Raw genomic sequence first — 27,776 nt, forward strand, 5'->3', positions numbered from 1 at the left:
AAAAAAAAGAAAGGTTTTGGGCCTCTCAGGTTGGGCAGGAGTTGCTTGAAAGCAGCGCCTGCCTCCTCCAGTTTGGGGCCGTAATGTGATGTTCAAACATTGTGGGATTTTTTTGTACTTTCAAAGTCCAGTAGCAGCCTGGGGGTTAATTGTAAAAAATCTTTTAATAGTAAAATAAAATTCTTGTAATAGTAAAAAATCTTCAGGGCATTATTCTCTACGAGAATCTATTATTTTTTTTCTCTGGCCGGCGCTTTCATTTTTGGGTACAAACTGTTCGAGACTTGAATGATCTCCTTTGTTTTATAAATTTTTGAATTAATAAAAAACTATTGATAAAATACCTTAAAAGTCAACATAGTAAGTACTTAAAACAACTAAGAATGAGTGTGCATAGTGGCGGTGAAGAACCGCCGCCGGAACCCGGAGAAAAGCGAAGAAGAATACACACTTCAGGCGGGAATGCCGATTCGCATAAGTATAAAATATTTACGAAGCCTAACTATAAGCGTTTATTCATAGAAAACAATAACACCGAGTTCACAGTTTACGTACAATCCACAGAAGATGAAAAGTTAGGGAACAAGAACCCCATAACACTCACCAACCTGATCACAGATCAGGTGAAAGATGTTATAGGGGTTCATAGAATTAATGCTCATAAAATAGGGATTACATTTCGAAAAGCTGCAGCAGCAAATAATTTCCTGAAAATGGAGGACTTTTTATGGATACATAAGATGAAAGCATTTATCCCATCAAACCTCACTGAAAGAGTTGGTGTGTTGAGGTATGTACCGAAGGACTTATCCAACGAAGAGATTTACAAAAGTATGGTGTGCGACGCCGAAGTCGTATCTGTCAAAAGATTTATGAGGAAAGTAGAAGGTAAACTCGTGCCTCTAAACACTATTTCAGTAACTTTCGCCTCTACAACTTTACCACAGTATGCCTATATTAAACTGTTCAGATATGAAGTTAAAACTTATATACCACCATTACTACAATGTTACAAATGCCTAAAATTTAACCACTCAGCAAAAGTCTGCAGAGGTGAACAGCACTGCTCTTCATGTGCTGGTCGCCACTCCTACCGAGATTGTGATGTCGAAGAAGTTGTATGCATAAACTGTTCAGGTAATCACCTTGCCATTTCTCGAGAATGTCCCATTAAAAAACAAAAAATAGAAGAAAGAAAAGCCAAATACCTTAGACAGCAAATGCAGCAATCATATGCCACTGTTGTGAACACACCCCCTACCTTTACTAATAAATCATTCCCTTCTTTACCTAAAGTCGCAGATAAACCGAAAGTAAATGACGCCCTAGATATGAACAAAATAGCAAATAATGATATAATTATAAATGCAATTGTAAAATCGTTGGTAGCCTTAGGAAACAAGAGTGACTCTGATGGGCCTCTCACACATAAGAGAATAAAAGAAATATTTTTATCTAATTTAATTTAATTTAATTTATGGATAATTACATACATATTTTACAGTACAATATACAAAGTTTGCAGAGTAAAAAGAGCCTTTTACAAAATTTACTTATTGAAAAAAATATAGATGTCTGTCTACTTAACGAAACGTGGTTCAAATCTACTTCCATAATTCCCCACTTTCGCTCATATAATTTAATTCACAAAAATTCACAGAATTCCCATAATGGAGTAGCTATTTTGGTTAGTCATCGTTTAAAGTACCAAGTCATTCACACACACTTCTCAGAATCTATACAAAATGTATGTATTACTATTGAAACACAATATGGATCTATGGCAATACTTTGTGTATATAGTCCACCAAGTATCAGATTCGATTTAGTAAAGTTAAGGGAACTAATCAATAATATACCCAAACCATGTATTATCATGGGTGATTTTAATGCTCATAACATAGCTTTTGGATGCCAGAGTGATAACAATAGAGGTAGATGTTTGCTTAATATTATTGATGAATTTGACTTATGTATTTTGAATGATGGATCACCGACAACTGTTCCTTATCCCAATAGACAAGCCTCAGCTATTGATCTTGCCCTTGTTAGCTCTTCAATCGCTCATTTATGTAACTGGTATGTTCATGATGACCCTATGGGTAGCTATCATCTTCCAACATTGCTTGACGTTAACATCAAACCATCAGCATATGACGTGTCTCCTCCTGTGGACCAAGAAAAATATATTTACAGTAAAGCAGATTGGTCCAAATATAACAGTTTATCAGAAACTTGTTTCTCTCATATTGATTTAATTAAAGATTCCCCTATCAACTCATATAATAAGTTTGTAGAAACTTTACATGATTTAAAGGATAAAACTATTCCGAAACGAAAATTAGCTTCAAATACAGTTATACGAAAGCCAGTACCATGGTGGAATAAAAAATGTAGTGAAGCTGTAGAAAAATCAAAAGATGCACTAAAATATTATTTTTCTAACCCAAATATAGAAAATTGGATTATGTACAAGAAGTTAGATGCAAATAAAAGGAGAATTTTGCAGGAGGAAAGAAATTCTTCTTGGCACAATTTATGCAGTAGCTTTAATAGGTTAACACCAGTGTCTAGAATATGGGGATACATCAAAAGATTTAAAAAAATAGGTACTGATCGAAATCGAAACTTCAATGATGAGTGGGTTCCCAGTTTTTTAAATAACTTAGCAGATTCTACTGAAACAGATGAGAGTAGGCTTGAATATTTGTTTAAAAATGCTACAGATAACAGTTTAAATATTTTTCTCAAGAACAATTTTACTATGGAGGAATTACAAACATCTTTAAAGTCTAGGAGAGATACTACACCCGGATTGGATGATATACCTTACATTTTAATCAAACAGTTACATTTAAATGCACAGACTACATTACTTAATATTTATAATAAATTATGGCTTGAATTAACTATACCAGAGCCTTGGAAGACACAATGTGTCATTCCAATTTTAAAACCGAATAAGCCTTTAAACGATGCATCTTCTTATAGACCTATTTCTTTATCATCTTGTTTAGGTAAGCTTTTTGAAAATATGTTAAAGACAAGACTAGATTATTTTGTTGAATCACAAAATTTAATCCCTTCTATTCAGTTTGGCTTCAGAAAAGGTAAAAGTTGCTCTGAAAGCTTTGTTTCTTTATTATCAGACTAGCTTCTGCCCGCGACTTCGTACGCGGATCCTGTCCCTTATGCCAGCGACTGCGGGGTCAGCAAAATTAAAGATCTGGATCGTCTGATGTTGAATTTAAAGGGCCCGTTGACGGGAAAACAACAGAATACGCAAAATCATTCGAAACGTTCCATATATTTAACTTTTGTACGTCAACGGCAAAAGCACAGCAGACTAAACAAAACGCTAAGAACTAAAGCGCAATAGGCGTGACCATAGGGATAAAAGTAGTGATTCTAATTAGTCCGCATTTAAGTGGTTTTTCTGAACGGACCCTTAAATAACAAAGTAGTGGTGACCTAGTGTTTAGAGAACCAATCTCTCAAGTATGAGTGTGTGACTGCGATTCCAGGTCTGGCAAGTACTTGCCAATGCAACTTCTCTTAGTTCGTATGTACTTTCTAAGAATATTTTGGCCACCAATGACCGGTTTTTGGAGGAGCTGTCTTTTCTAGTATGTCCCGGCTGTCATTGAACATCCTTGGCTGTCGTTATGGGCAGTCAGAAGCCAGTAAGTGTGACCAGTTTTACCAAGATGTATTGGGTTGAGCGGGTAACCGGGTTGTGGAGGTCAGATAGGTGGTCGTTTCTTGCAAAACACTGGTACTCAGTTGCATCGAAGCCGATCTTAACGTAGTTGGGGAAAAGGCTCTTGAGGTAATAACAATAATAACAATGAGATTTAACGCAACAAAGTCGGAGAGTGGGGGCTCGTGATGTCACGTCTATGTAAAATTTGAACTAAGAAGTGACTTAACACAAAATTCAAGCGTTTTGTATCTTCGTTGTTCTTTGCTTGTGAAAGAAAATAAAAAATACTTGTCCATTATTTTAGGGTTATCTAAAAGACGGACTATTACTTTCTTTGATTCACCATGCTTATTTTGTATAATTTGTATCAGTGAACGTCTCCGACTCGCGAGACAATGAGTAGCATATTCTTTACTTGAGAAGTTCTCTAGAGATATGGATGTAGATGCGTAAATATGCCAATGATGGAAGCGCGCTTCGCGATCCGATGAGATTTCCTCGGAGCAAGTTGCAGAATGATGTTCTCGAACAAGTCAAACATCAAGTCCTTCCAAGCGCTCTTCGGTATATCTTTGGGATCTTATGATTCTCTCCCTAGGAACATTGGAAAAGATTCGACCTTTTTCTGGCCATGGTAATAGTTTTATTGTGAAGAAGATACCTGATTAATTAAAATCTAGCTGACTGCCCCCTCGTCCCCCGCGGTACTGAGTAGGCTACCCTGTCACGAAGATAAATGGAAAAGAATACAACACTCAAATAGCATTAAAACTCGAACATTCATTCTATAAAGTTTTGTAGTAAAAGAGTAACATTGACGATGATATAGCATCACCATTGAAAGTCTGTCCTAAACTATTACCGCCTTTACCGCTTGGAGGTACTTGCAGCTTATTATATCATTATATAGTGAAATTAGAGATAGCTTTCATTTCCACATCAGTTGTTTCTGATCTTCGATTCTCGTAAGTCAACAGAAAGTATACATCAGATCGAACAACTTTTGCTAAAACGTCATTTCAAGTGTAGTAGGGCACTTGGAGTTCAACTTCAGATGTTTTAGATCTTCGATTTTTGTAAGTCAACAGAGAGTGCTCATCAGATTGAACAACTTTTGCTAAAACGGTATTCCTATGCATGCTATCGTGTAGCTGGGTTCTTGAAGTTCCGCATCAGGTGTTCCAGATCTTCGATTTTTATAGGTTAATAGAGAGTGCTTATTAGATTGAACAACTTTTGCTAAAACGTCATACCTTTATATGCTATAGTCTAGCTGGGCTTCTGGAGTTCTACAACAGGTGTTTTAGATCTTCAATTTTTATAAGTCGACAGAGAGTGCTTATCAGATTGAACAACTTTTGCTAAAATGTCATACCCGTATATGCTACAGAGTAGCTGGACTCTTGGGGTTCCACATCAGGTGTTTTAGATCTTCATTTTTTATAAGTCAGCAGAGAGTGCTTATCAGATAGAACAACTTTTGCTAAAACGTCATACCCGTATATGCTACAGAGTAGCTGGGCTCTTGGGGTTCCACACCAGGTGTTTTAGATCTTCATTTTTTATAAGTCAACAGAGAGTGCTTATCAGATTGAACAACTTTTGCTAAAACGTCATACCCGTATATGCTACAGAGTAGCTGGGCTCTTGGGGTTCCACACCAGGTGTTTTAGATCTTCATTTTTTATAAGTCAACAGAGAGTGCTTATCAGATTGAACAACTTTTGCTAAAACGTCATACCCGTATATGCTACAGTGTAGCTGGGCTCTTGGGGTTCCACATCAAGTGTTCCAGATCTTCAAATTTATTCTCTCAACCGAAAATGCTCATCACGTGGAACAATTTTTGCCATGGCACCATTTTTGTATCTCTTATAGTTTTGTTGATCTGTTGCAGTTCTGCACCAGGTCTTCAAGTTTCGAAGATAAATTATAGCCTATAAGTTGCCCCGACTTTATACCGATACAACAAAGAAAAAATCATTGAAATCCGTCCAGTAGTTCCGAAGATTAGCGTGTACAAACAAACAGACATACAGACATACAGACATACAGACATACAGACATACAGACATACAGACAATTTTTTTTTTTTGGATTTGTGCTCCATTACTGTTTCTAAACCCCACCCAATTATTATTTTTTTAATATATTCAATGTACAGACACAGTTTTTTTACAGATTTATTATATGTATAGATATAGGTCAGGTTAAATTAAGTCACTCCAATGCAATTTGTGTATTTTTAGACATAAAAGGGGCTTTTGACAATGTAAATATAGAGGAACTTATTCAAATATCCCATGATATTGGTATCCCAGGTCATATACTTAAATGGCTTTACAACTTTTTGAACAATAGAACTGTGTTTGTAAAATACAACAATAAATTACATGGCCCTAAGACTGTTAATAAGGGCACAATGCAAGGAGCCACTCTGTCTCCTTTACTTTATAATTTATACACCTCTGAAATATTAAAATTTGTAAATGTACCAGATGTTAAAATATTACAATTTGCAGATGACTTACTTTTGTATAGCATACATCAAAATATAGAAATAGCTACGGTCAAAATAAATACTGCTTTGAATCAATTGTATTACTATTACCACAATAAACTTAAGTTAGAAATAAGTCCTGGAAAAAGTTCGGTTCTAATTGTTAGTAAAAATCGAAACACTAATTTTAATGTGAAAATTTTGTACAACAATGTAGAAATTCCTATTGTTAAACAACATAAATTCCTAGGGATTATTATTGATGATCAATTAAAGTTTGATGATCATATCAAACATATATGTAGCAAAGCACTGAATGGCATAAACATATTGCGCTATTTAGCAGGTAGTTTTTGGGGATCTGACCCCAAAGTTATGAGTATGTTATACAAAAGTATAGTAAGAAGTCATTTTGATTACAGCAGTTTAGCTTATATGAATGCCAGTACCACCTTACTAAGAAAATTGGATGTAATCCAAAATATGGGACTGAGACTTATTTGTGGAGCCATGCGTTCCACACCAATTAACTCATTGGAAGTTGAGACATGCATACCACCCTTGATGTTACGTAGGTTGATGTTGGCTGAGAGATTTTTCTTGAAGATCATTTCATCAAATAGTCATTTACATAAGAAACTGGTAGTAGATCACAGGGTCTCTCAGTCAATTTCATGCAATATTTCTGCTTCTTCCTTGGTAGGTGGAAGTCTACCTGGAATTACAACAATATTTTACTATGTAAATAAGAATTCAAAAGATATTGCTGTTAATGATATTTGGCCTATGTATAAAATTCCTTTTCCTAGTTTAATAAACAATTTTACAGTTCATTTAGATGTAGTGCACAATAAATTTGATTTCTTAGTGTTTATTGATAATAAACCAGATAATTACATTATATACACAGATGGCTCTAAAACAGATCATAATGTAAGGGCAGCATTTTATGATCCACAACTGGACTTTACTAAATGTATAAAATTAAATGCAGCATGTAGCGTTTTCACTGCAGAAAGCTATGCTATTTATTGTGCATTACAACATGCAATTTCTGTAAATAATGTACGGGTATGATTTAAGCTGTCACCAATTTAATTCATTTTGTGTTTCTTAAATAATAGGGTTTGCCCTCAAAATAGTAGATTTGTCACCAAATGTAGTCACCAAACAATATAAAATCATTTCCACAATAAATTACCGAAAATCATGGAGATATGGGGTCAAGTACCAAATAAATGATTTTGTATGTATTATAATAGGTTTGTCCTAATAGTATTTAAGCAAACTAATTTAAAGAGATCACCAATAAATCATATATTATATCACTAGAAAATTTCATGAAGGTCTAAAAATGTAGGGTGGTCGTCATCATCATTTCAACCAAAAGAGTCTACTACTTAACTGGCCATGTGCCTCCCCCCAAGGGCTTTAGTTTCCACAGGTAGTATAAATATATTTAAATTAAATTTCTAGCTGAATAGTAAATAAAACAATTAATCAAAGTCAAAATAATCAATATTTATTGTTAAAAATCTCACTGCCCGCGCCCCGCATCGTATGATCGTACCTACAACCAACCTACAACCCATTCGTTGAGGCCCGAAAGCGCGCCAATTTGTCTCCCTTCCCTTCCTCTTCCCTTTGAACATATTTTTATTAAAATTATAAACTGATGTATTAAATTGGTAACGAATACATTATTTTAATAACTGAACGAAATAAAATGTAACTACTGTATTGGTGACAAAATAACAAATAAAAAGGAGTCGCAGTCAGGGATCGATTAATCGATTTATTTGGTGACAGATCTACCATTTTGAGCACCAAGCTATTATTTAAGTAATAAAACTATTATTATAAGAACGAAGTTTATATTCATGTAATGCACTACAATTTTATTGGTAATCCATCTCATATTTTACACATTATATTAACAATAATTTGCTAATTCATACCTGGGAACACTCTTTGTTTATCTGAGAACGAAAATATTTCGTGGCGATAGATCTATTTATTAGGTGATACAACTTGATGACAAATATAAATTTTGGTGACAAAAAATATAGTTCCCATAATGTACATACAATTCTCATAGTTTCGGATTCTAAGAGTGTACTATCTGCTTTAAACAATGTAAATATGTCTTTTAAGCTTAATTATATATTATATGAAATTAGAGTTAAGACCAAACAGTTACTGGATAAGTTTATTAAAGTAGAGTTCGTATGGGTGCCTTCGCACAGTGGCATACCCGGAAATGAAATTGCTGATGCTGCAACACATTGGGAACATTATGATGACCAGACAGAGCTTGTGAAGGTTCCATTTTCCGATTACCACAGCCACATCAAAGAGATCAACCGTAAATTGTGGAATGACTACTGGAAACTAACCCTAGAGAATAAAGGCAAGTGGTATGCAGATATCCAAAAAGAATTACGAATAAAACCATGGTTTCATAATTGTGAATATATTAATAGAAGATTTATAACAACCATAACTCGCATGCGATTAGGACACTGTTTAACGCCAGCTCACTTGAACAGAATAAATGTATATAACGATAGCCGATGTAAATACTGTGATGCTGAAGTTGCTGATCTGGATCATATTGTTCTGAAATGTGCTAATTTTAATTTCCAACGTTTAATTTTAGTAAGTGAAATATGTGAATGTGAAGGTAATGTTAATGATGAATTTGAATCCGAAGAAATTCAACAAAGTGTTCCCCGCCACATTCAGGAACTACTTGCCAACAAGAAGTTTTATAAGACATTGTATAAATATATATGTAACACAGTAGAAAAAATATAAAAAGGTGTTAAGTTAAGAGTATTGTATAGCAAATAAGTAGGTATAAGATTATTTTTTCTTTGTAATTTAGAAGTATTTTAAAATTGTCCATGTTTTCGGCTGAAAGACTTGTATCTATGGCCAAGAATAAATTAAAAAAAAAAAAAAAAAAAAAAAAAAAATGTCAAAACAAAAAGTGACATTGTCTGTCGTAGTTTGACGTCTAAGATTTAAGGTTATGTTGTGTGAATATTGATAAATACTGTTCTTAGAAACCATTTTAGTAACTCAGCCTTTGTTTTTTAACCACAGAGACACATTAGAAATTAACTTAATTCAGTGAGCTATGTATTCGAATATTGTTGTTCAGAGGTAAGTACTCGACTGTTTGAGGTTAGCTATCGCTAATATAAAGTCCTATTTATTACATAAAACCTACTTATTTGCAGACAATGGACAAGAGTAGCTTGCCTTTGTCGTTCATTGGCTACTCTGGAAGGACAGAAGCTTCCTCAGAGTGGTAAATCTAGTGATGGTATCTCACCTCCTCCGCGCAAACCTAGAGGGCCGACCGACATCCTACAGGCTCTCGCAGCTACCGTTGGGACTGATCCAACAGCCGCACACTACAAGTAACCCATTCATTTATAACTCTAGAATAATAACTAAAAAAATGGCAGACTAGAATAATTCAAAGTTCACAAACATTTGAAAATGCAGTTTAGTTTCTTATATCAGAGTTAAACTCTCCTTCATATATTATAAAACAGTTTTTATCATCTATTATTTCATATAACACATTAAACAATCATCACTCAAACATTTCCAGATATCACGATGATCCCTACTTAATACCGTTATCAAACTTCCGCAAACGAGCATATGCATTGTCAGCCGAGGCTGGTCGTAAGGCCGCTGCGTGGATCCGAGACGAACATGCAGACTTATTCACCACAAGGGAATGGGACCCACCAACCAAAATGAAAACACCATACTTCAACGCTGATCCTAAGATTGAGGCATTCTCACCAAAGCCTATTTACAATGATGCTAGCAAAGTAAGTAGTGTATTTTTAACACTGCTTTTACATAGTAGAAATCAATTCCCTGTAGGTATATCAAAGGGACCTAGACAAGTTTTGGGTAGATGTTTCATAAAAGCCTGTAATATAAAATAAGAACAAGTCAATATGAAATAAAAACCTTTGACATTGTTGGTAAATGGAAACTACTTTTGTAACTGCAAATAACAATATATGAAAATCATAAATTAACTTCTTCTAGGTAACTGAAGAAGATTTGAAATACACCATACAGAATGCTCTGATAGATGACTCTATAACAATATTCAAATTGCTCGGAGGCACCACATCAGTTAGTGAGGAAATGAAGCTGGAGTTCCTTCAACTGTTATGCTTTTACAATGAAAGGGAACCAGACTCGATGGAGTGGCTTGAAGAGAGATGGTTTGCTGCTAATATTAGGGACAAACAGGCTGCTACTTGGAGGTATGTATTTAATACTAGCTGATCCCGCAAACTTCGTATCGTTTAAACCTTCCCTGGACCTCAACAAACATTTTAAAACCAAAATTAGCTAAATCGGTCCAGCCATTCTCAAGTTTTAGTCAGACTAACAAACAGCAATTCATTTTTATATATAAGATTACCCTGAATATTCCATTATACTAGGCAAGCAAGCTCCATGCTTGGACCAACTATTTGCTTACCCCATGGGTAGGAGAGTGATCAAAGTGTGCATATTTTAACAAAAAGATAAATAAGATTTGTAAGTATCAAAGCAAAAGTTGCAGTTGTGCAACAAATTGTATAATGTTATTCTTAAATACTAAATGACATTTCCAAAATATTATTTTATGTATTGAGGTAATTCAGCTCTCAGTAATATTTTTTTGTTACAATTTTAAGGGTTGGTGGACTAGCCGATCAGATTTTTGAATCAATGGACCCAAAGAAGCCCGAAGCTTATTGCGCCATGATTCAAGGCATGGCTAAATACTTTCAGGTAACTTAGAACACACTACACTACAATTCAAACTCAAAATCATTTACGCAAATTAAACTGATGCGTAATCATCACAGTGAGCGAAACAAAACATTCATCCTTCACTGCTTCCTTTGTTATTTGCTGGCAAGATGTAGGAGAACTCTCCAGCAACGCTTATCTGTCTAGTTGAGTGGACTGGTGGTGGTTCAACTCCTTATACACAAACCACCTTCAACATAAGAGCAATTTAAATGGAGATTATAAAACATGTAATTTTCTAAACAGGGAGTTGCACCATTTAACTACAGTAATAACCAAACCATCACCAGCCGCGTACTTGCCGCCTTTTGATCGAATCAGCGGTTTGACAACTAAAAATTGTTTGGTTATTGTTATAATTAAATGGTAAAACGCCTATTAAAAAAGTTTGACTACATATCTTTTGTCATGTACATTTCAGGCAGAAAGAGCTCACGCGTTAACACATGAGGCCATAGAAAAGGGTATTCCACTATCAACTGCGGTATTTAATGCTCTGTTGGGTTGTGTTGGATTCCTCAGAGAAGGAACCACCTTGCGTATTGAGGCTCTTCGCTCAATATTGGTACAAATGAATGAACAGGTAAATTTAATTTTTCATTGCTACCCGTATACTGTAGTCAACTTCAGGTCAGTGTTAACAGTTTTATAGGAAAATCGTACTTATTACTAGGAGCATGACAGGTCCCACTGATGTGCAGTCTACTGTACATGTAGTATGTGTTTTGTAATGAAAAAGAGCTACTTCATTGCGCTTTTTATGGACTATTTATGTTGGGTCTTGCAGTAAGAACAAAATGTATACGATTTTATTAGAAAACTAACCACATCCTGATGTTGTTCGATACAAAATAGCTGACAGCTTTCTTCAATAAATGGGCGGTTTAAAACTGAAATATTTTTCAATCACTCCAGTTGTTCCTGAGACTAGAGCATTTAAACAAAACTCTTCAGCCTTATTATATTGGTGTAGATATTTAAATCATCATATTAATGATTCCAGGGTATAGCACCAAATGACGAGACTTTATCGTCGTGCTTACGCTCGCTATCCGCGTGGGGTGGCGGCAAAATCTTACAACAGATGGCGCTGCAAATAGTCGCCGAGTTCAGGCAAGTGGGCATACAGCCCGGCCTGGCTGCGTATTACTACCTCCTTTGCGTTTTTTGTAAAGAAAGTAAGTACAATTTTTATTCTAATCTAATGAATATCTGAATACCATTTTGGCTACTTTTTACCATTTGCGAGAAGTAGTCTCCTCTAGCAGCACGGGGAAGCTAGCGTCTACAGAATAAATTGATAATATATTATTTTTTTATATAGATGAAAGATAAAGATAAGTTAAATTAGCACTTATTGAAGGGCAAGTTTACAAAGGACATCCCCCTTAAAGTCTGGTCTTCACTATGTTTTTTTGAAAAAAATATTTAACTAATAAATTAAACTGTATAAATACACAATATTAATTAAAATAAATGCATTATTACAGGAGGACCACGTTTTGATATTCTGTCCACGATAATCAATGAGCTAGAACAAAGGGAAAATTTGGAAGCCAAAGAACCAGCTGATACTAATTTCTTTATAACTGCAATGGGTGTGTGCAGTGATCATCTACAGGTATGTCAAACATATATACTTTCTTTCATATTTATTAGCATCAGTGAGTTTCTATTATTTTATTTGATAACTGTACAAAGACATTATTAATGTATAAAACTCTGGGACTTGGTGTGGGACAAGAAATGTTTCAGTCAAACGTTGTTCAATATAAATATGAATCCTATACAATTTGTCAAAATTTCCTTTCAGAACATTACAATGGCTGAAAGGTTACACGCGCTGCTTATGAAAGGAGACAACTACAAATTAGTTGGAGACGCATACAAAGAGAGTATTTACTATAGGCATTACATCACAGTTGCTTGCAGGTAATGTCAAATACAATCATATATTATCTCATATCTTCTTATATATAAAAATGAATTGCTGTTCGTTAGTCTGACTAAAACTCGAGAACGGCTGGACCGATTTGGCTTTTTTAGTTTTAAAATGTTTGTAGAGGCCCAGGGAAGGTTTAAACGATACGAAGTTCGCGGGTTCAGCTAGTAGTTTATAAAATTCTATTTTTAATACTTTTTTGTTTTGTTTCACAGGCATGCACCGTTCGAAAAAACTCTTGAACTCCTAGACACATTGGTACCCAACGTTTATGTGCCAGAACCATCAGTAATGGAAGAGGTAAGTTAAAATCATAACATGCTAAACTTTATATAACTATTCGACTTCGCAAATTGTTAAAGTATAATATTATCTGCAAGGTAATGAAATAATCCCAAGATAAAAATGTTTTAAAACAGCAAAAAGGTATTGTCAGAAGTGGGATTCGAACCCACGCCCTCAGAGAGGACCAGAACAACTCGTACTCACGTTCAGTGAGCAAGGGAACCTTGAGTCTGGCGCCTTAGACCGCTCGGCCATCCTGACAGATGAGGCTTGCGGCGAAATAGCGGCTCCCTATCCGAATGAAATAAAAAAGTTTTTATTTTCGTAATTTCAAATAATTTACATCGGTGATAGAGTACCTAATAAATTGACGAGTTGCGTAATTATAAATATGCGGAGTAAACTTTTTTTTGTATACCATTTATTTTATGAGTCAAGAAATTATCATCAGCATTTCGTTGTACCGTTGATAGAATTAATTTTATTTTGACTTCATTTTTTATTAAGTTTTAAGTAGTTGACAATAGAATTCACTAACACAATGACTACGTGAATGTCAGTAAATAAACAACATAATAGTGACATTTGTTACAAAACTTTTTCTTAACTTACCATATTTTTCTTCTATTCATAGATAATAAAAACACTGGAAGTAGGCGGTGCCGGCGACCGTCTCGCTCAAGCGTGGTCACAGCTCGTTATATTCGGTCATGGAAAACGAGCAAAATTGGTCGAAAAACTATTAGAAGCTATGTGTAACACTTACCATGGACAAGGTAAGGATACTTATAAGCCTTTTGGATGAGAGTTCTAGATGTTATCTATGTTTTATCTGTGTTTCAGAAATTCATTTATACTTACATATTTGTAATTTCAAATTTATAATAGGAATATAAAAAAAATAACTTATTGAATGTTTTAGTAGATTAATTAATGACTTTATTTGTATTTTGATATAATATGTAATATGGGAAAAAAATCCTGAAATAAATGATTATTTAATTTAATTTACAATTAAACTGTGTGTACAAATATTCTGTTATTAATATTTGTAGCTTCCATTGTAACTTACACAAGTCTATTCGTTTCTCAGATGAAGAAGTGAAAAGTAAAATGCGCGCGGCTGCCGCCGACATGCTGAGCTTCGGCCAGGTGCCGCCGGAGGAACAAGAAACTAAGAACATCAGATCGCCTGTACAAAAGTGAGTATAAAGCTAACCTACAAAGCTAAGCTACAATAATAAAATTGATTAAAATCTTTTTTGCAAAAACACAGGCACCTATGATAATCTTGGTTTTAAGGACTTTATGTAGGTACTAGCTTCTGCCAGCGACTTCGTCCGCATTAAATTCGGACTTTGTGTAAAGAGAGGAAGAAATAAGTACTAAACACCAGCCAATCCAATTTTAAATCTATGTGTACCTACCACTACTTCACCTAAAAAGAAATAAAATGTAAACTATTATATTATTGTAATTGAACGAATATTTAAACACTACCAAAATAACTAATTCTTACCTATTTTATAAAATAATAAGAAAAGAAAGTTTAAAATAAATTATAAGGTTTGTTAATATCAATTATTGTCGGTCAATAAGGTTGAACACTCTGAACGTCTATTCGCACCAATCGCATCAGCCAAATATTGTATGAAGCTCGCGCAGCCACCGCGCCGCGAGCAGCGTCGAGCGCGGCGACCGTTACACAAAAATGATCCTTATAGCATGATATTCACACGCGATGGCTTAGTACCGTATTTCATGTATAACATTGGTTTTTCTTTACTGATTTATATGATTCTTTTTTTATTGAATAGGTGATAATGTTTACCTTTATTATTTTGTGTGAGTAAGAGTGTTAGAAACGTAATAGTAGACTAATATAATTAGAAAGCTCCGAACTATTAAGCTATCGAGTGTTACACGTGTTATTGTGAGTCAACCATAAAAGGTAGGCATATGCTGTCATGGGATGTTTTTTACATAATTTTAAGGAGAACATTTCCGTCATACATGGTTTCGAGGTAGATTTAACCATTAAGGCTGCACACGCGACGGAAGCTTAGAAAATGGTGTAACTTCTCCCGTTTTCCCAACATTTCCCTTCACTGCTCTGCTCCTATTGATCGTAGCTTGATGAAAAGTATCCTATAACCTGCCCAGGAGTATGAAGAATAATTGTACCAAGTTTTGTTAAAATCCGTCAAGTAGTTTTTGTTTCTATAACGAACATACAGACAGACAGACAAATATTTTACTGATTGCATTTTTGGCATCAGTATCGATCACTAATCACCCCCTGATAGTTTTTTTGGAAATATATTCAATGTACAGAATTGACCTCTCTACAGATTTATTATAAGTATAGATGTATCATAGGGTTTTAATGACCAGAATATGTTGCTAGAGTCAAAAAAGTTATTCAAGCATGCGTAAGAGTGCATTCTTAAAGTCTAAATTGTGCTAAATATGTCTCACAAAAATTCGGCTAAATCATACTTTCTCATTTCCCCAGATTATCAGCGACTGCCATAGCCAACATAATAGAAATATGTTCGGACACGAAAGATAAAGCGGACCCAAACTGGAAGAACATAGAGGAGGCGTTAGATCGCTTGCGTCGTGAGGAGGCGGCCGGCGTTCCCGAACGTCCGCAGGCAATCGCTGATGTTGCCAAGAAAGCGGCCAGTGTTGGCCTACCTGGTGTTGCCGCGGTAAGTTTTATTTGTATATTCATAGTTTATTATTTAAGGGCACCGCGTTAGAGGTTTTTGCAAATGCATGTAAGAAATGGGTCTTAACAGATTTCGTCTAAAACAAAATAAAGGGGTGGCATTTGTTGGGGGTTCTATTCGGTCTTTCCTACTGGTAATTTTGATATAAAAAAGTATTCATTAGCCCACTTTCAAACTGTACAGTTTTCTAAAAACACAACAGTTGGTTTTAGAAAACTGACGTTTATGTTGTCGGTTAACTTGTGGCTAAGCTACTGCAGCCATCTATTCAGACCATTTACTCATTTATTAGTCGCAAAAAATATTAAAATCTTGTATTTTAAGCTGAAGTCGTAAGCTTCAATTAAAATTAATTTAAATGTTTCCGTCACATATTTATTTTCAATCAACAGGCAGCCGTAACATACTTAGCTGAATGCGGTTTCGAGGAAGCCATGACTGCCAGCGTACAGGTATTAGGCACGATGCTCAACCGGCCCGAACAAGAAGTACAGACCTTGCTGACTCAGGAGCACTCCACTTTGGTTGGCAACTTGCATCCCGCGGCTTTGGCCGTCGCTGAAGCGTATAACTTGTAAGTGTATCTGTATGCTTTGTAATGGGAATGTGCTGTGTGTGATGTTCTTTTTTTAATCTACTGATTTTACATAAAAAATTATACATATGAGTTCAATACCAAGTATCTATAATTCACGCCTATAAATACATACTTGAAAACAGGGAAAGATCAAATGATGATGAATGATGATATTTGTACGGGTGCTGATGTCTATTTTACGTTTCTTCTGAAATAGAAATTGGGAAAAAAACTTGAAAACTTTCATCTTTCCATGAGGTTATAAAGAGTGTGAGAGAATGGAGTCTGTTCATTTGTTTATGCGTACTCATGGTAGCACAATGCATTTTATTTTTGTTGTTATAAATTTAATAAGATAATTTATTGTGTACCACCCCTACCTTCTGTTCTAATATCACGTACAGTAGAACTCTTCATGAGTTCCAAGACCCAATTTTACTAGAATTTATTTTAAACTATACTATCCAGGGCGCTCCAACGTTCAAAACCTTCCCCTCCCCATCCCCTACTTCCTTACAAATGGTAAGCATTTTGTTGTTTTTTTTATGTAGTATTTTTAATATCTGTATTTTATGTCAAAATTAAACGACGCTACTTGCACTGGGACAAACAGTGTGACTGACTTTTCTGCAACCTTATATACTTTATTTTTTCTAAAATCTAAAAAAGTATATTGCGTGCGAAGAAAAGACTCAAATTTGCTCGTATTTTTTACGCACTTTGTAGATCCCACTGACTGTCTTTTTCACAATTTTGTTACTTCCGTGAAAAACCGCTATTCTGTAAAACTTACTAATGGAAACATCACTCCCTCTCCTCTTCCGCCAAGAGCAGAAAATAATACTTTTACTGACAATAAGTTAATTCTGGCTGATTATATTATTGTTTTATTTGCAGAGCAAAAACCGGTGCTCCGGTCATTCAAGATTCAGAAAGAACGTCTTCGAGTTCAGATAGCGACAGCGACTCTTCGTCCGATGATGAGTAGTGTTATGTTATTTGTATATACCAGTATATTTAGTCTATTAAATGCATTTAGGTAATATTTACAATATATTTTTATTCATATTAAGCCAAGCAACGACTATAAGTTTAATATATCAGTGAAAGTACAAAAAAAAGGTTGACACAAGACATACTCCCCTCCATTCTTACAGTTGATTATTATTGATTTTTATATGTTACATTGTAAGGCGTGGGATATTATAGTAAACTCACTTTACATTGATATTAACAGTTATCATAGTATCATCGGCAAACAAATTATTAGCACATAGAACTTACTATTTACACAGTAATGTTTCCAAGTATAGACGCCATTGCCGTTACACATGACGCATAGTGAAGAATGCAAGTGATATATTTGTTTGACTGAATTAGTAAGAACAAGCTAAAATTGTAGGTAAGAGGGGTAAGGTCTCGGTGACGCGCGTTGTTTGTTGACAGTCAGCAAGCCCCAGTAGGGTCCGCCAGGGCCAAGGTCTGCTGGGCCTGCGGGATTGTTCGAACGAGTTACCTCGGCCCTGGTGTTATAAAGGGTTTAAGAAGGAACATGGTGGGTAAGAGTCTGACACTGCCTCACACTGTCTTCAAAGCGAAAGGGGTCATGTGGAGATTTCCCACAAAAAATAGGGGTAAGGTCAGCAGATCTAAGTAAAAGTCTACTTGTGTTAAAGAGTCGTTAAAAGAATTCCAACATCCGAAAAACAGGTCATCCATATATACAAAAAAAGTCACAAAACAATGCTATCATTTATCACTGTCGCCTACTTCGAAGCCCCCATACAGTCGAGTACCGTTAAAACACTCGAATTTGTCAAGGTATCCGTGACAATGTGTCACCCATTTCTCCACATTACCCAGAGGTGTGAAATACGCTAATTGACTCTTCACGTACCACAAAGAAAGTAGTTATTGCCCGTTAGTCGTGTTCCGAACTTCAGAAAAGCAACATAGGACACTGGTTAAAATTCAAAATGTTTAGTGCACAAGTTATTAAAGCTTTGTTAGCGGTAAGTACTTTTCTTCATTATTTATCCAGCTAATACCTTTAATGTCCACCAGAATAAATTATTTTGAAAATTATCCAATGATAATCCCAATGGTCATCCTTAAATGGTGCATTTGTTGCCCATCCCAGTAACACACTGTTTGTTCCTTTTATATAGAAGATTTGTCTTTTATTCGATCTTCACCTTCAATATAAAAATTATGACATGCAATAAAATATTACGAGCTATCTTATTTTTTTACAATGATAAAGTGATAGTGAAGTGTTGCTGAGGAATCCTGTTTTTCCATTCGAAATGTAAACTGGGATTATGTTATTTGTGCTTGAGATTATGACGATTTACCGAAAAAGTCATGCGAGATTGTTGTTTTCACGTGTGTAGGCACGAGGTAACAGTAAAGAATATTTTAGTAGCGGAAGTTGATAGAATTTATTTTTATCTTACAGATATCCCTCTTCTCCAGCTTAGCAGAAGCGTATTACCTAAACCCTAACTATGAATGTGGTCAGTACGGGTTCACATGCGAACGAAACAACAGAGTGAGAATTTGTGAAGGCACCAAATTAGTTGGACCCGCGTTCGTCTGTCCACTCGGAACTTTCTGTAACGAAGAGTCCACTTCGGTTTGCGAAGATGCAATCAACTTCATTGACCCAGCGTTAACTAGAAGTCTCCGCTGCCATCGAAATGAAAGAATTGCTAATCCTAACGTCCCAGGATGTAAAGGATACATCCTCTGTGTTCCTAATGGAAGTCGTTTCCAAGGTATCAACTTCAAGTGTTCAGGAAACACCATATTTAACGGATTTACCAGAACTTGCACATCACCACAAAAGTACAAGTGTCCCGTGAGCAATTCCACCAAAACGAATCCCGAATTGTTTGGATCTGATAACCGAAAAGATCCCCTGTTTAGCGATGACAAACAAAGCTTGAGCAACCGATTCTCAGGACAACGACCAATGCCTATCGAATGCAAGAATTATAAGTTTAGAGTGACACAAGAGGATACTCCCAATACTGTAACGTATTTCTGCCCTCCTCGACCCGTGAGAGGTGAATCATCAATCCGATGCACAATATTTTCAAATAATTTCTGCGTCACTTTAGAAAGAGATGATGAGGACCAGTTCATCGTAGACAGCGGTGCACCATCCCGAAGACCAAGAATGTAATTATACAATCAATACTTACACGAAGACTGAGTACACGCCTACAGCATGTTTGGAGAAAATAAAAGATCTGCATTTTTGTAAATATATAAGTAGTAAACAGGTACATTTATTTTATATAAAAAAAACTTAAGGTTAAATCAATTAAAGTAAATTTAAAAATACATTAGTTTATTTTTACAATATCTACATAAGACGGACAAGCTTGAAATACTTCAAAAATAAAGTAATCCTGTATTTGAACAATTAACATTCCCCGCTATCAGAATCTACGCACTTTTTCTTCTTTTTATCATACACTTCGTCACTGGGACATTTCTTGATTTTCCATTGATAATCACTTTTAATTTTAGTACAAACGTAATATTTTTTGCAATCCTTATCGTATGGAAAATTACCTTCATTCTCACATTTAAAACCTGTTTTGGTAATTTTATCACTTTTAATTTTGACTGTAGTGCTCTCCTCATTATTTGCTTCGCTTATAGAAGACGCTGATTGAATTGATATCTCTTCGTCTTTCTCGCATTTAACTGTGGCCTTGTTTAAATGATAACCACTCTGGCATTTTAGTTTATACCGTATAAAACCGTGGATATTATTTTTAACACAAATGTAATAAATATTATCTTTGAAGAAGTCACTAAACCTTCCCCCTAATAAACATCGGAACTGATTGTTTCGCACGCAATGCGATAAATTTCTCGTACACTGTTTATTAATTTCGCTAAACACGGTGTTGTTTGGACAAGTTCCTATCATAGGCTGGAGGTTGCCTATACAAGTATAGAATTTTCTACAATCTCTTTTATCTGAGTATTTGCCGCGAGTACGATTCAAACAACTAAAAACTTGTGGAGTAGATACGGAAATAGAATAGCCTTTATCTCCTGAATTTATTTTTAAAGCAGTATTGTTTTGATAATGCGTACTCGTTATATTTGACGTTACTGAATAATTAGTTTTATTACTTTGTTTATCACTTTCATTCAAATGATTTTGTACTTCTGTCGTAATGGTGTGATTCGTTGATATTAAATGCTCCGTTAAATCGTCATTGAACGTATTGTTTTGAAGTGATAACTTATGATATGATGTAGTAACGTTTGCTTTTGCATTATTCATGTGATAACTATCAGTCGTATTTCTTACAGGTTCTTGGAATTGTAATTTCCCATCTGAAGTTTTATTATTTACTGTTATGAAAGCATTTGTCACTGTTTTTTGATTTTCTTTAGTGATAGGTTTCGGTTCTGTTTTGGGAATGGTTGACTCGATTTGAGTCGCGATTGTAGGATGAATTGCTACCGATGAGAGCTGAATGGAATCGGCTGTTTGATTTACCTTAGGCCTAACCAGTACGGTTGCGGTAGGTATCGGTAATAACGTCTTAATTGCAGGACCTGATTTGGATGCGAAGCCTGATGACTTAGTGGTGTCTTCAATAGATGTTTCTTTTATTTTGGCGATATCCACGTCGATATCTGATTTTATCCAATCACTTTTTGGATTTATAGCTTCTACTTTAGAATTATCCTCTAGTAACTTTAAATCGGTGGTTTTAGATGGTCCAATAGTTTTGTAAACATTTCCAATTACTATGCTTTCATGATCAATTTTGCTTTTCCCTGTTTTAATTCCATCAGTCGAATTATTGTTTGTAATAGTGTAAGAAACGACTGGGTTCGGAATTGCTTCCACCTTGATAGTTTCTACCATCGAATCTGGTTCCGTAGCTAAACTGACCGTTTCAGTTGTTTTGCCTTTTGTCGACCGGGTAGACTTGTTATTTTCCATCTGAATCAGTAGTTTTGGAAAACCTGTAGTTTTGAGTATATCACTGTCTGTTTCACTTACTGATTTAGGCATTGTTTGGGTTGGAATTTTGCTTGGTTGACTGGCAACAGTAGTGGTTTTAACGAATGGAACTTCTGTTATTGGTAAGACTGGCTTTACACTATAATATTCTGTTGTTTTTGTCTCCGTTGGTTTTGAACTTGAAATTGGCAATTCTTTATATATTTTTAAGTTATTTTCTACTGGTACCGGTGGTGTTGAACTCGATGTAAATATACTAGCGTCAGTTATTATCATGTCGTTGTTTCTTATCACAAGTGTCTTAAATGTTTTTGGCAAAATAGTTGTGCTAGCCATAGCATTATTTATTGAAAATTCAGTATCCACCTTAGGTATTTTGTTTAATTTATTTAGCATAGGTTCCTGCGAGGAAACGTAAATGTTATTTTTTTCAGTCACGTAATTAAAGTCTTGACTTGTTGGATTAATCCCTTTGAAGACTGAGTTCCTGGGCAGTGTTGCTTCAGTAACTGACACGCGTTTAATATTTTCAGTTTTTTCTTCTACCGCTGGTAATGTATACGTATCAGTTACAGGCTTGAATAAATCCACAATCGTTGTCGGTTTCTGTTGTAAAACTTCAAACTTCTTCGTTACCGGCTGTTCAACTTGAGTGAAATCCGCAGGATTATAATCAGAGGTAGTGATGTACATGCTTGAGTCTTGTGGCCTTATTGTTTTTATATAATCAGGCGATAATAATGGATTTAAATTCGACGGTTCCAACTTCCTACTTTGTATTGCGTTTGAGGAATTTACCAAATTGGATTCTGACACTATCTTGATACTTTTATCTATATAGTTTATTACTGTTGATGATGAAATTTTATCGGTTGTATACCTTGTCGGTCCAGTATCAGTCTTGGTAGAAATTTCAGAAAGTACAGTTTCCGTGTTAACTCTGTCCGTCTTATCTGACGCACTCCAATCAACAGATGTTCCAAGGGATGCAAACGCTGTTTCAGTAGTCACGCTGATAATAGATTGTGTATTCATCCCAAAACTCGATATTTTCTTAATGTTAGTATAATCGATACCATCTATGGCATGCGTAGTACTAGTTTCGGGTATGTATTCTGTCGTAGAGTGTCCATTAATATCAGCATTTTGTGGGCCATCCATTAATAGTTTTTCATACACCTTTGTGGAATCCTTTTTCGAAACTGTATCGACGATTTCTGGCAAGCTACTGGTAGGTGCACCCACAAACTTATTTAAAGGAGGTATTTCAGGTAGACTTATTATTGGTGATACATCAGGATTCATGGCCGTATTAGGAGCGGTGCCAATATCCTTATTTACAAATCCAATGTTATCAGTTTTATTAATGTCCGCAACTTTGAGGGGAAATAGTTTAGTCAAACTGTTTTTTAAATTATTCTTATAGGTAGTAGTCGCAACTGCGTCTTGGAATGTGGCGACCGGTTCATTATTAGTAGAAAAAAGTCCTAACGTAGTCGTCTCTAAATGCTTCGGAGGATTCGTGAAATCAGTAGTTATATTTTCTTGGTAAGTTTCTCCTATTTTGGCTCTTACATGATCGATACGTGTATTATTTTCACCTATCAGTCCTGCTGGTTCATTTGTAACCAGATCTGATACTGTTGTCGAGTCCTTAACTTTGGGTTCTGTACCGTAATTGTTAGCCGATATTGTATTTACTGGTGAAATTGCACTTGTTTTAACACTCTCTTGCTTGGGTTGATTAACATTTGAATGTGCAATATATGCAGAATTATCTACGAATTCTGTGTTTGATTTTGTCGTCAAGATATCGGGAGCCGTTGTATGAACGATCAAAAGTTGACTACTATCAACAATTGTTTGCTTGCGTCCAGCAATATTACTAGAATACGTTGACTCAGTTGTTACTCCGTCAAAATTATTTTCTGTGGCATTTTTAACTAATTCTTTCCGCGCATTTTCAGGAGCCATTGCATAATTTGTCAAAAGTGTATCACTCGCAACCACATGTTGCTTAAGTTCATTGATAACATGAGGATAGGGTGTTGCTGGTAACTCAGTTGTTTCTTTGATAAAATGTTCGAAACGTGTAAAATCGTCTTTGAGCGAATTTGTTCCTATGTCATTAGGAGCCGTTGTTGTAGAGGCTGATAAAACGGTATTCTTAATGTTCTCAGTTGTTTCTTGCTTAGGTTCATCGACAACATAAGGATAGGCTATTACTGGTGACTCAGTTATAGTAAAATGATTTGAAAATGTGGAATTATACGTGGCATCTTTTACCGATTCTTTTTGAAAGATACCAGAAGCTGTTGTTGTGTGAATTATTATAAATTTATTATTTTGAGCACCATCTTGATTAGATCCATTCCTAATACTAATGTACTCTGCTACTGGCGACTTATTGGTGGCTCCAGTGAAATGTACAGAAAATGTGGAATTACTTAAAGCTTCTGTGTCTGAATATTTCTTCATCATATCACCGGTCCTTTCTTGCTTGTGTTCATTAACAATATTAGGAGGCTCTGCATCTCGTGACTCATTTGTAACCTTGGCAAAGTTTGCTGAAAGTGTAGAAATATTTAAAAGTTCTGTGATTGAAGTTAGCTTTGTGTCATAAGAAGCCGTTGTTTTTAAAACTGAATTGTTCTCAACAGTTGTCCGCTTGGATTCATTAATAGTATTAGGTTTGTCGGTTACTGGGGACTTATTAGTAACTTGGATAAATTGTGTTGATAACATAGAATAATCTACTGCTTCTGAGGCTGAATTCGTCCTTTCATTATTTGAGACATCTGTCGGATTCATTGTGACATCTGTTTTGTTTTCAACAATTTCTTGCTTGGGTTCATTTGCAAGAGTGGGTTTGTCTGTTACTGGGGACTTACTTATTACTTCAGTGAACTGTGTTGGAAGTATAGAGGAATCTACTGCTTCTGTGGCTGTATTTACCATTACATCGTTTGCAATCTCTATTGTATTAATTGTGGTATCTATATTATTTTCAAGGGTTTTTTGCGTAGGTTTATTTGCTATTTCTGTAAACTGTGTTGATAATACAAAGTTATCTCTTGCGTCTGTGGCTGAATTTGACCTCGCGTCATTTGTGGTCTTTGTTGTTTTGATTGTAACGGGTGTAGTGTTCTTAACAGTTTCTTGTTTTGGTTCATTCACAAGAGAGGTCTTGCCTGTTACTGGTGACTTGCTGATTACTTCAGTTAACTGTGTTGAAAACATAGTATTGTCTTCTGTGACTAACGTGGCTTCTGTGACCGTATTTGGGACTGTTGCTGTAAAAATTATTAAAATTGTATCGTTCTGCACAATGTCTTTCTTAGGCTCATTAATAGTAATGTACGGGCCCTCAGTAACAGATGACTCATTTTTTAGTTTTATGACATGCGATGGGACTTCATTCTGTGATACTTGTGGCGGCTTTTCTGCAGTGGGCGTATCAATTGCAGCATGTTTAACACTAGTTGACAGCAACAAAGTAGGCTCTGTACTTGAAACACCGTAATGGATCTTTATCGTATCAGTAGTTTTTATAACATCGCTCATATTGTTTTCTGATAGTAATGATTGGTTTTTATCAGTATTTATCTGATACGAATTATTATTAAAGACTATTGTTAAATCTTTAGTTGAAATTATTTCCTTAGTTTGGTCAACTGTGGTGGAAACTTCAACATAAGTTGGTGTCGTAGATCTTTGCGTACTTGAAACTTTCTTCTGTTGTAAATCAAAGCATTGTGTAGTGGTTTTTGGAAGGTTTTCAGTTGTTGTAATCTGATCACTAAAATTAAATTCCGTAAAAGAATTGTAATTTATGTCAGTATTATTTAAAGCTTCTAAATTCGTATTTATTGAAGGAGTCGTGCTTATTTGCTCAGTAGAAATAAGCATGTCCGTTAATATTGTTTCTGTAGGTGTAGCGGCTTCTGAAAATGTACTACCACTATCATTGGTGTCTTGCTTAGTGTATGGATCCACTGTTGTAACATCGTTATCAAAATTACTTGTACTATTGTTCGCAATATTCATGATAGGATTTGTGCTCTGGGTGCCTAAAATTAAATCCACCAACCCTAGTGAAGACATATCAGTCGTAGCTTGGACGATTCCAGCTTCCGAAACTGATTTCGAAATATTCACACTCTCAGTGGTACTGTTTATTAAAGTTTCAGTAGTAAAATTTGATTTTGTAAGGTTTTGAACAGTTTTTTTGCCGTTTACTTCTGGGACAATATTAATTGTATTGCTCATGTTTTTGGCATTACCATCCTGTTTTGTTATTTGTTGAGTTTTATTTTGGTAATTTGTAGGAGATATGTTAGCATTTAAATAATTTAAAGTAGAAACATCGGGAAGTGATGTAGTTACAGTAACATTTTCTGGTAGAACAGACATTAAATTAGTAGCTCCTGTAATTGGATCGCTTATATTATCAGTAAAAGTTTCTGTTACAGTGTCAAAGCTAGAATAATCGACTGTTGAAGTAATTATTGTATTAATATTTGTTTGGTTATTATTTGCAATATTATTAGTTTTATTGACAAAACTAGAAGTCGCTTGCATACCAGGGTCTGTAGTATTTCGATTATCAACTTGCGTCGGTTGTTGAATATGCTCTTCCAAAATCAATACAGGCTTTACTACTTTAGGGGTCGGCAAAGTTGTTGCAGTAATATTTTCTATGAACTCACTGATTATATCACTTGTTGTCGTTGGTATTGTTACACTTTCGGTCACTAAATTTTTTCCACTAGTATCACTTTGTTCATAAACACCAAGAACTTGAAGTGGAGGTATCACTTCTATTTTAGGAAAATCGCACTCAAAAGTATTTTCTTCATGGCACACTGTTGTGGCTGGGCATGGTATGACGAAATCATCTATGGTTGTAGACACGCCCCCTCCCAAATCCACGCATATCATAAAATGTGTGGAGTTGACGCAGTGGAAGGCTTTGCCGTGGCAGTTTATGTTTAGGGTTGCTACCATTGGCATAGCGAACAGTACCTAAAAGTAAAGCACTTTTTTTAAGATGAACATTCTTTCATGACTGCTCTACAGATAGAACAAAATTTAACACTTACCAGAAATAAAATTCCTTTGAGGTCGTTCATTTCGAAAGCCATCTTCGATAATTTAATTCGAAACATGGCAAAGTCTAGTCGTTTTAATTTCGTTTACGCTTGTCGTTTATCTCATGAGGTTTTCTCGCGAATGTCGGTCTTGTGTTTCTCCCAACAAATATGAATGACGGCATAAAACGAGCTTTGTTAACATAAGAACGATTCGTTTACTTACATCACGAAGTAGATTAGGCCGACAGAAGGCAAATAATGTTGACACCTTATTTCCTGCGGGTTTTCAGTACGTATTGTTATTAAGATAAAGTGTTCCTCGAGAAATATGTTTATTTGTGCTCTGAAACTGCATTATGAGACCCAGAAATGGAACAAGATTGGTATAAATTGAACTGTGTGCAAAATTTGAAGAATGAGGTGATGAAAACTAATGTGTTCATGTAAATGATCATTCTCATCATCTATTATAATAAATTAGGTACAGTTGGACTTATGGCTTCTTGTTTGTGAAAGCTTTTTCTGGGCGAAAATAAATCTACAAAAACACCCCTTGTTGACACGTTCCTCTTTTCAAACGTCAGCATTATAAAAATATTTGAGTCAGATGTAGTCATAACTCATACATAATATTAAAACAACATTGTAGATAATATACGGAAATATTCTGAATTCTTCTGAAAAATGATTCACAAAAAAAATGCGGACTGCGTACTTGCACCACATTTGACGACACTTTCTGATCTCTGTCTAAATAAAGCCTAAATAATTGTTATGTTTCTCTCAAATACCTGTATTTATATACCACATAGAGGTATGTATCTATAGGTATCCGCTCATAGAATTGTTTATAACTCGATTTTATAATCCCTTAAATTACAATGTAAAATTTATAATCACGTATTCAACTTGACCTTAAGATTATCTCTTGACTAGGTAGTGCTGTCTAATCTACATACCTATCACAGTATATTTACTGTTGCAGGTATGCAAAACATATGACAGTATAGTCCCTAAATTATTAAGCACACAAGGGTATAGTATTTAAGTATTGTATCGCCCTTTCTCGTCCCAAGATGCAATTAAATACAGCAAAT

At 35.2% G+C, this 27,776-nt stretch overlaps 4 protein-coding genes and 1 non-coding gene across 5 annotated transcripts; 3 read left to right on the top strand and 2 right to left on the bottom strand.

Moving 5' to 3' along the window:
- Positions 1-5,905: 5,905 nt before the first annotated feature.
- LOC124632473 lies at positions 5,906-9,172 on the top strand. The gene is made up of 2 exons (XM_047167323.1): positions 5,906-7,268; positions 8,283-9,172. Exons 1-2 carry the CDS (start codon positions 6,126-6,128, stop codon positions 9,018-9,020), a joined length of 1,881 nt encoding a protein of 626 aa, XP_047023279.1. The 5' UTR covers positions 5,906-6,125; the 3' UTR covers positions 9,021-9,172.
- A 10-nt stretch (positions 9,173-9,182) lies between these two features.
- On the top strand, positions 9,183-17,633 carry LOC124632471 (protein PTCD3 homolog, mitochondrial). Its single transcript, XM_047167320.1, has 15 exons — positions 9,183-9,371; positions 9,449-9,631; positions 9,829-10,057; positions 10,284-10,507; positions 10,928-11,024; positions 11,467-11,628; positions 12,049-12,223; positions 12,536-12,666; positions 12,859-12,977; positions 13,203-13,287; positions 13,907-14,048; positions 14,366-14,474; positions 15,788-15,986; positions 16,400-16,581; positions 17,482-17,633. The coding sequence occupies exons 1-15, from the start codon at positions 9,346-9,348 to the stop codon at positions 17,570-17,572; spliced, it is 2,154 nt and encodes a 717-aa protein (XP_047023276.1). The 5' UTR covers positions 9,183-9,345; the 3' UTR covers positions 17,573-17,633.
- Trnal-caa lies at positions 13,418-13,533 on the bottom strand. Its single transcript has 2 exons — positions 13,496-13,533; positions 13,418-13,462 (listed from the first exon to the last, which is right to left on the bottom strand). It is a non-coding gene; the product is annotated as a tRNA-Leu (tRNA).
- A 90-nt stretch (positions 17,634-17,723) lies between the features above and the next one.
- On the top strand, positions 17,724-19,932 carry LOC124632477. Its single transcript, XM_047167326.1, has 2 exons — positions 17,724-18,596; positions 19,043-19,932. The coding sequence occupies exons 1-2, from the start codon at positions 18,561-18,563 to the stop codon at positions 19,769-19,771; spliced, it is 765 nt and encodes a 254-aa protein (XP_047023282.1). The 5' UTR covers positions 17,724-18,560; the 3' UTR covers positions 19,772-19,932.
- Positions 19,923-27,698, bottom strand: LOC124632470 (mucin-3A-like). The gene is made up of 2 exons (XM_047167319.1): positions 26,689-27,698; positions 19,923-26,611 (listed from the first exon to the last, which is right to left on the bottom strand). The coding sequence occupies exons 1-2, from the start codon at positions 26,752-26,754 to the stop codon at positions 20,015-20,017; spliced, it is 6,663 nt and encodes a 2,220-aa protein (XP_047023275.1). The 5' UTR covers positions 26,755-27,698; the 3' UTR covers positions 19,923-20,014.
- Between the last annotated feature and the right edge of the window lie 78 nt (positions 27,699-27,776).

The sequence above is a fragment of the Helicoverpa zea genome, chromosome 8 (assembly GCF_022581195.2).
Source record: "Helicoverpa zea isolate HzStark_Cry1AcR chromosome 8, ilHelZeax1.1, whole genome shotgun sequence".
Lineage (NCBI taxonomy): Eukaryota > Metazoa > Arthropoda > Insecta > Lepidoptera > Noctuidae > Helicoverpa > Helicoverpa zea.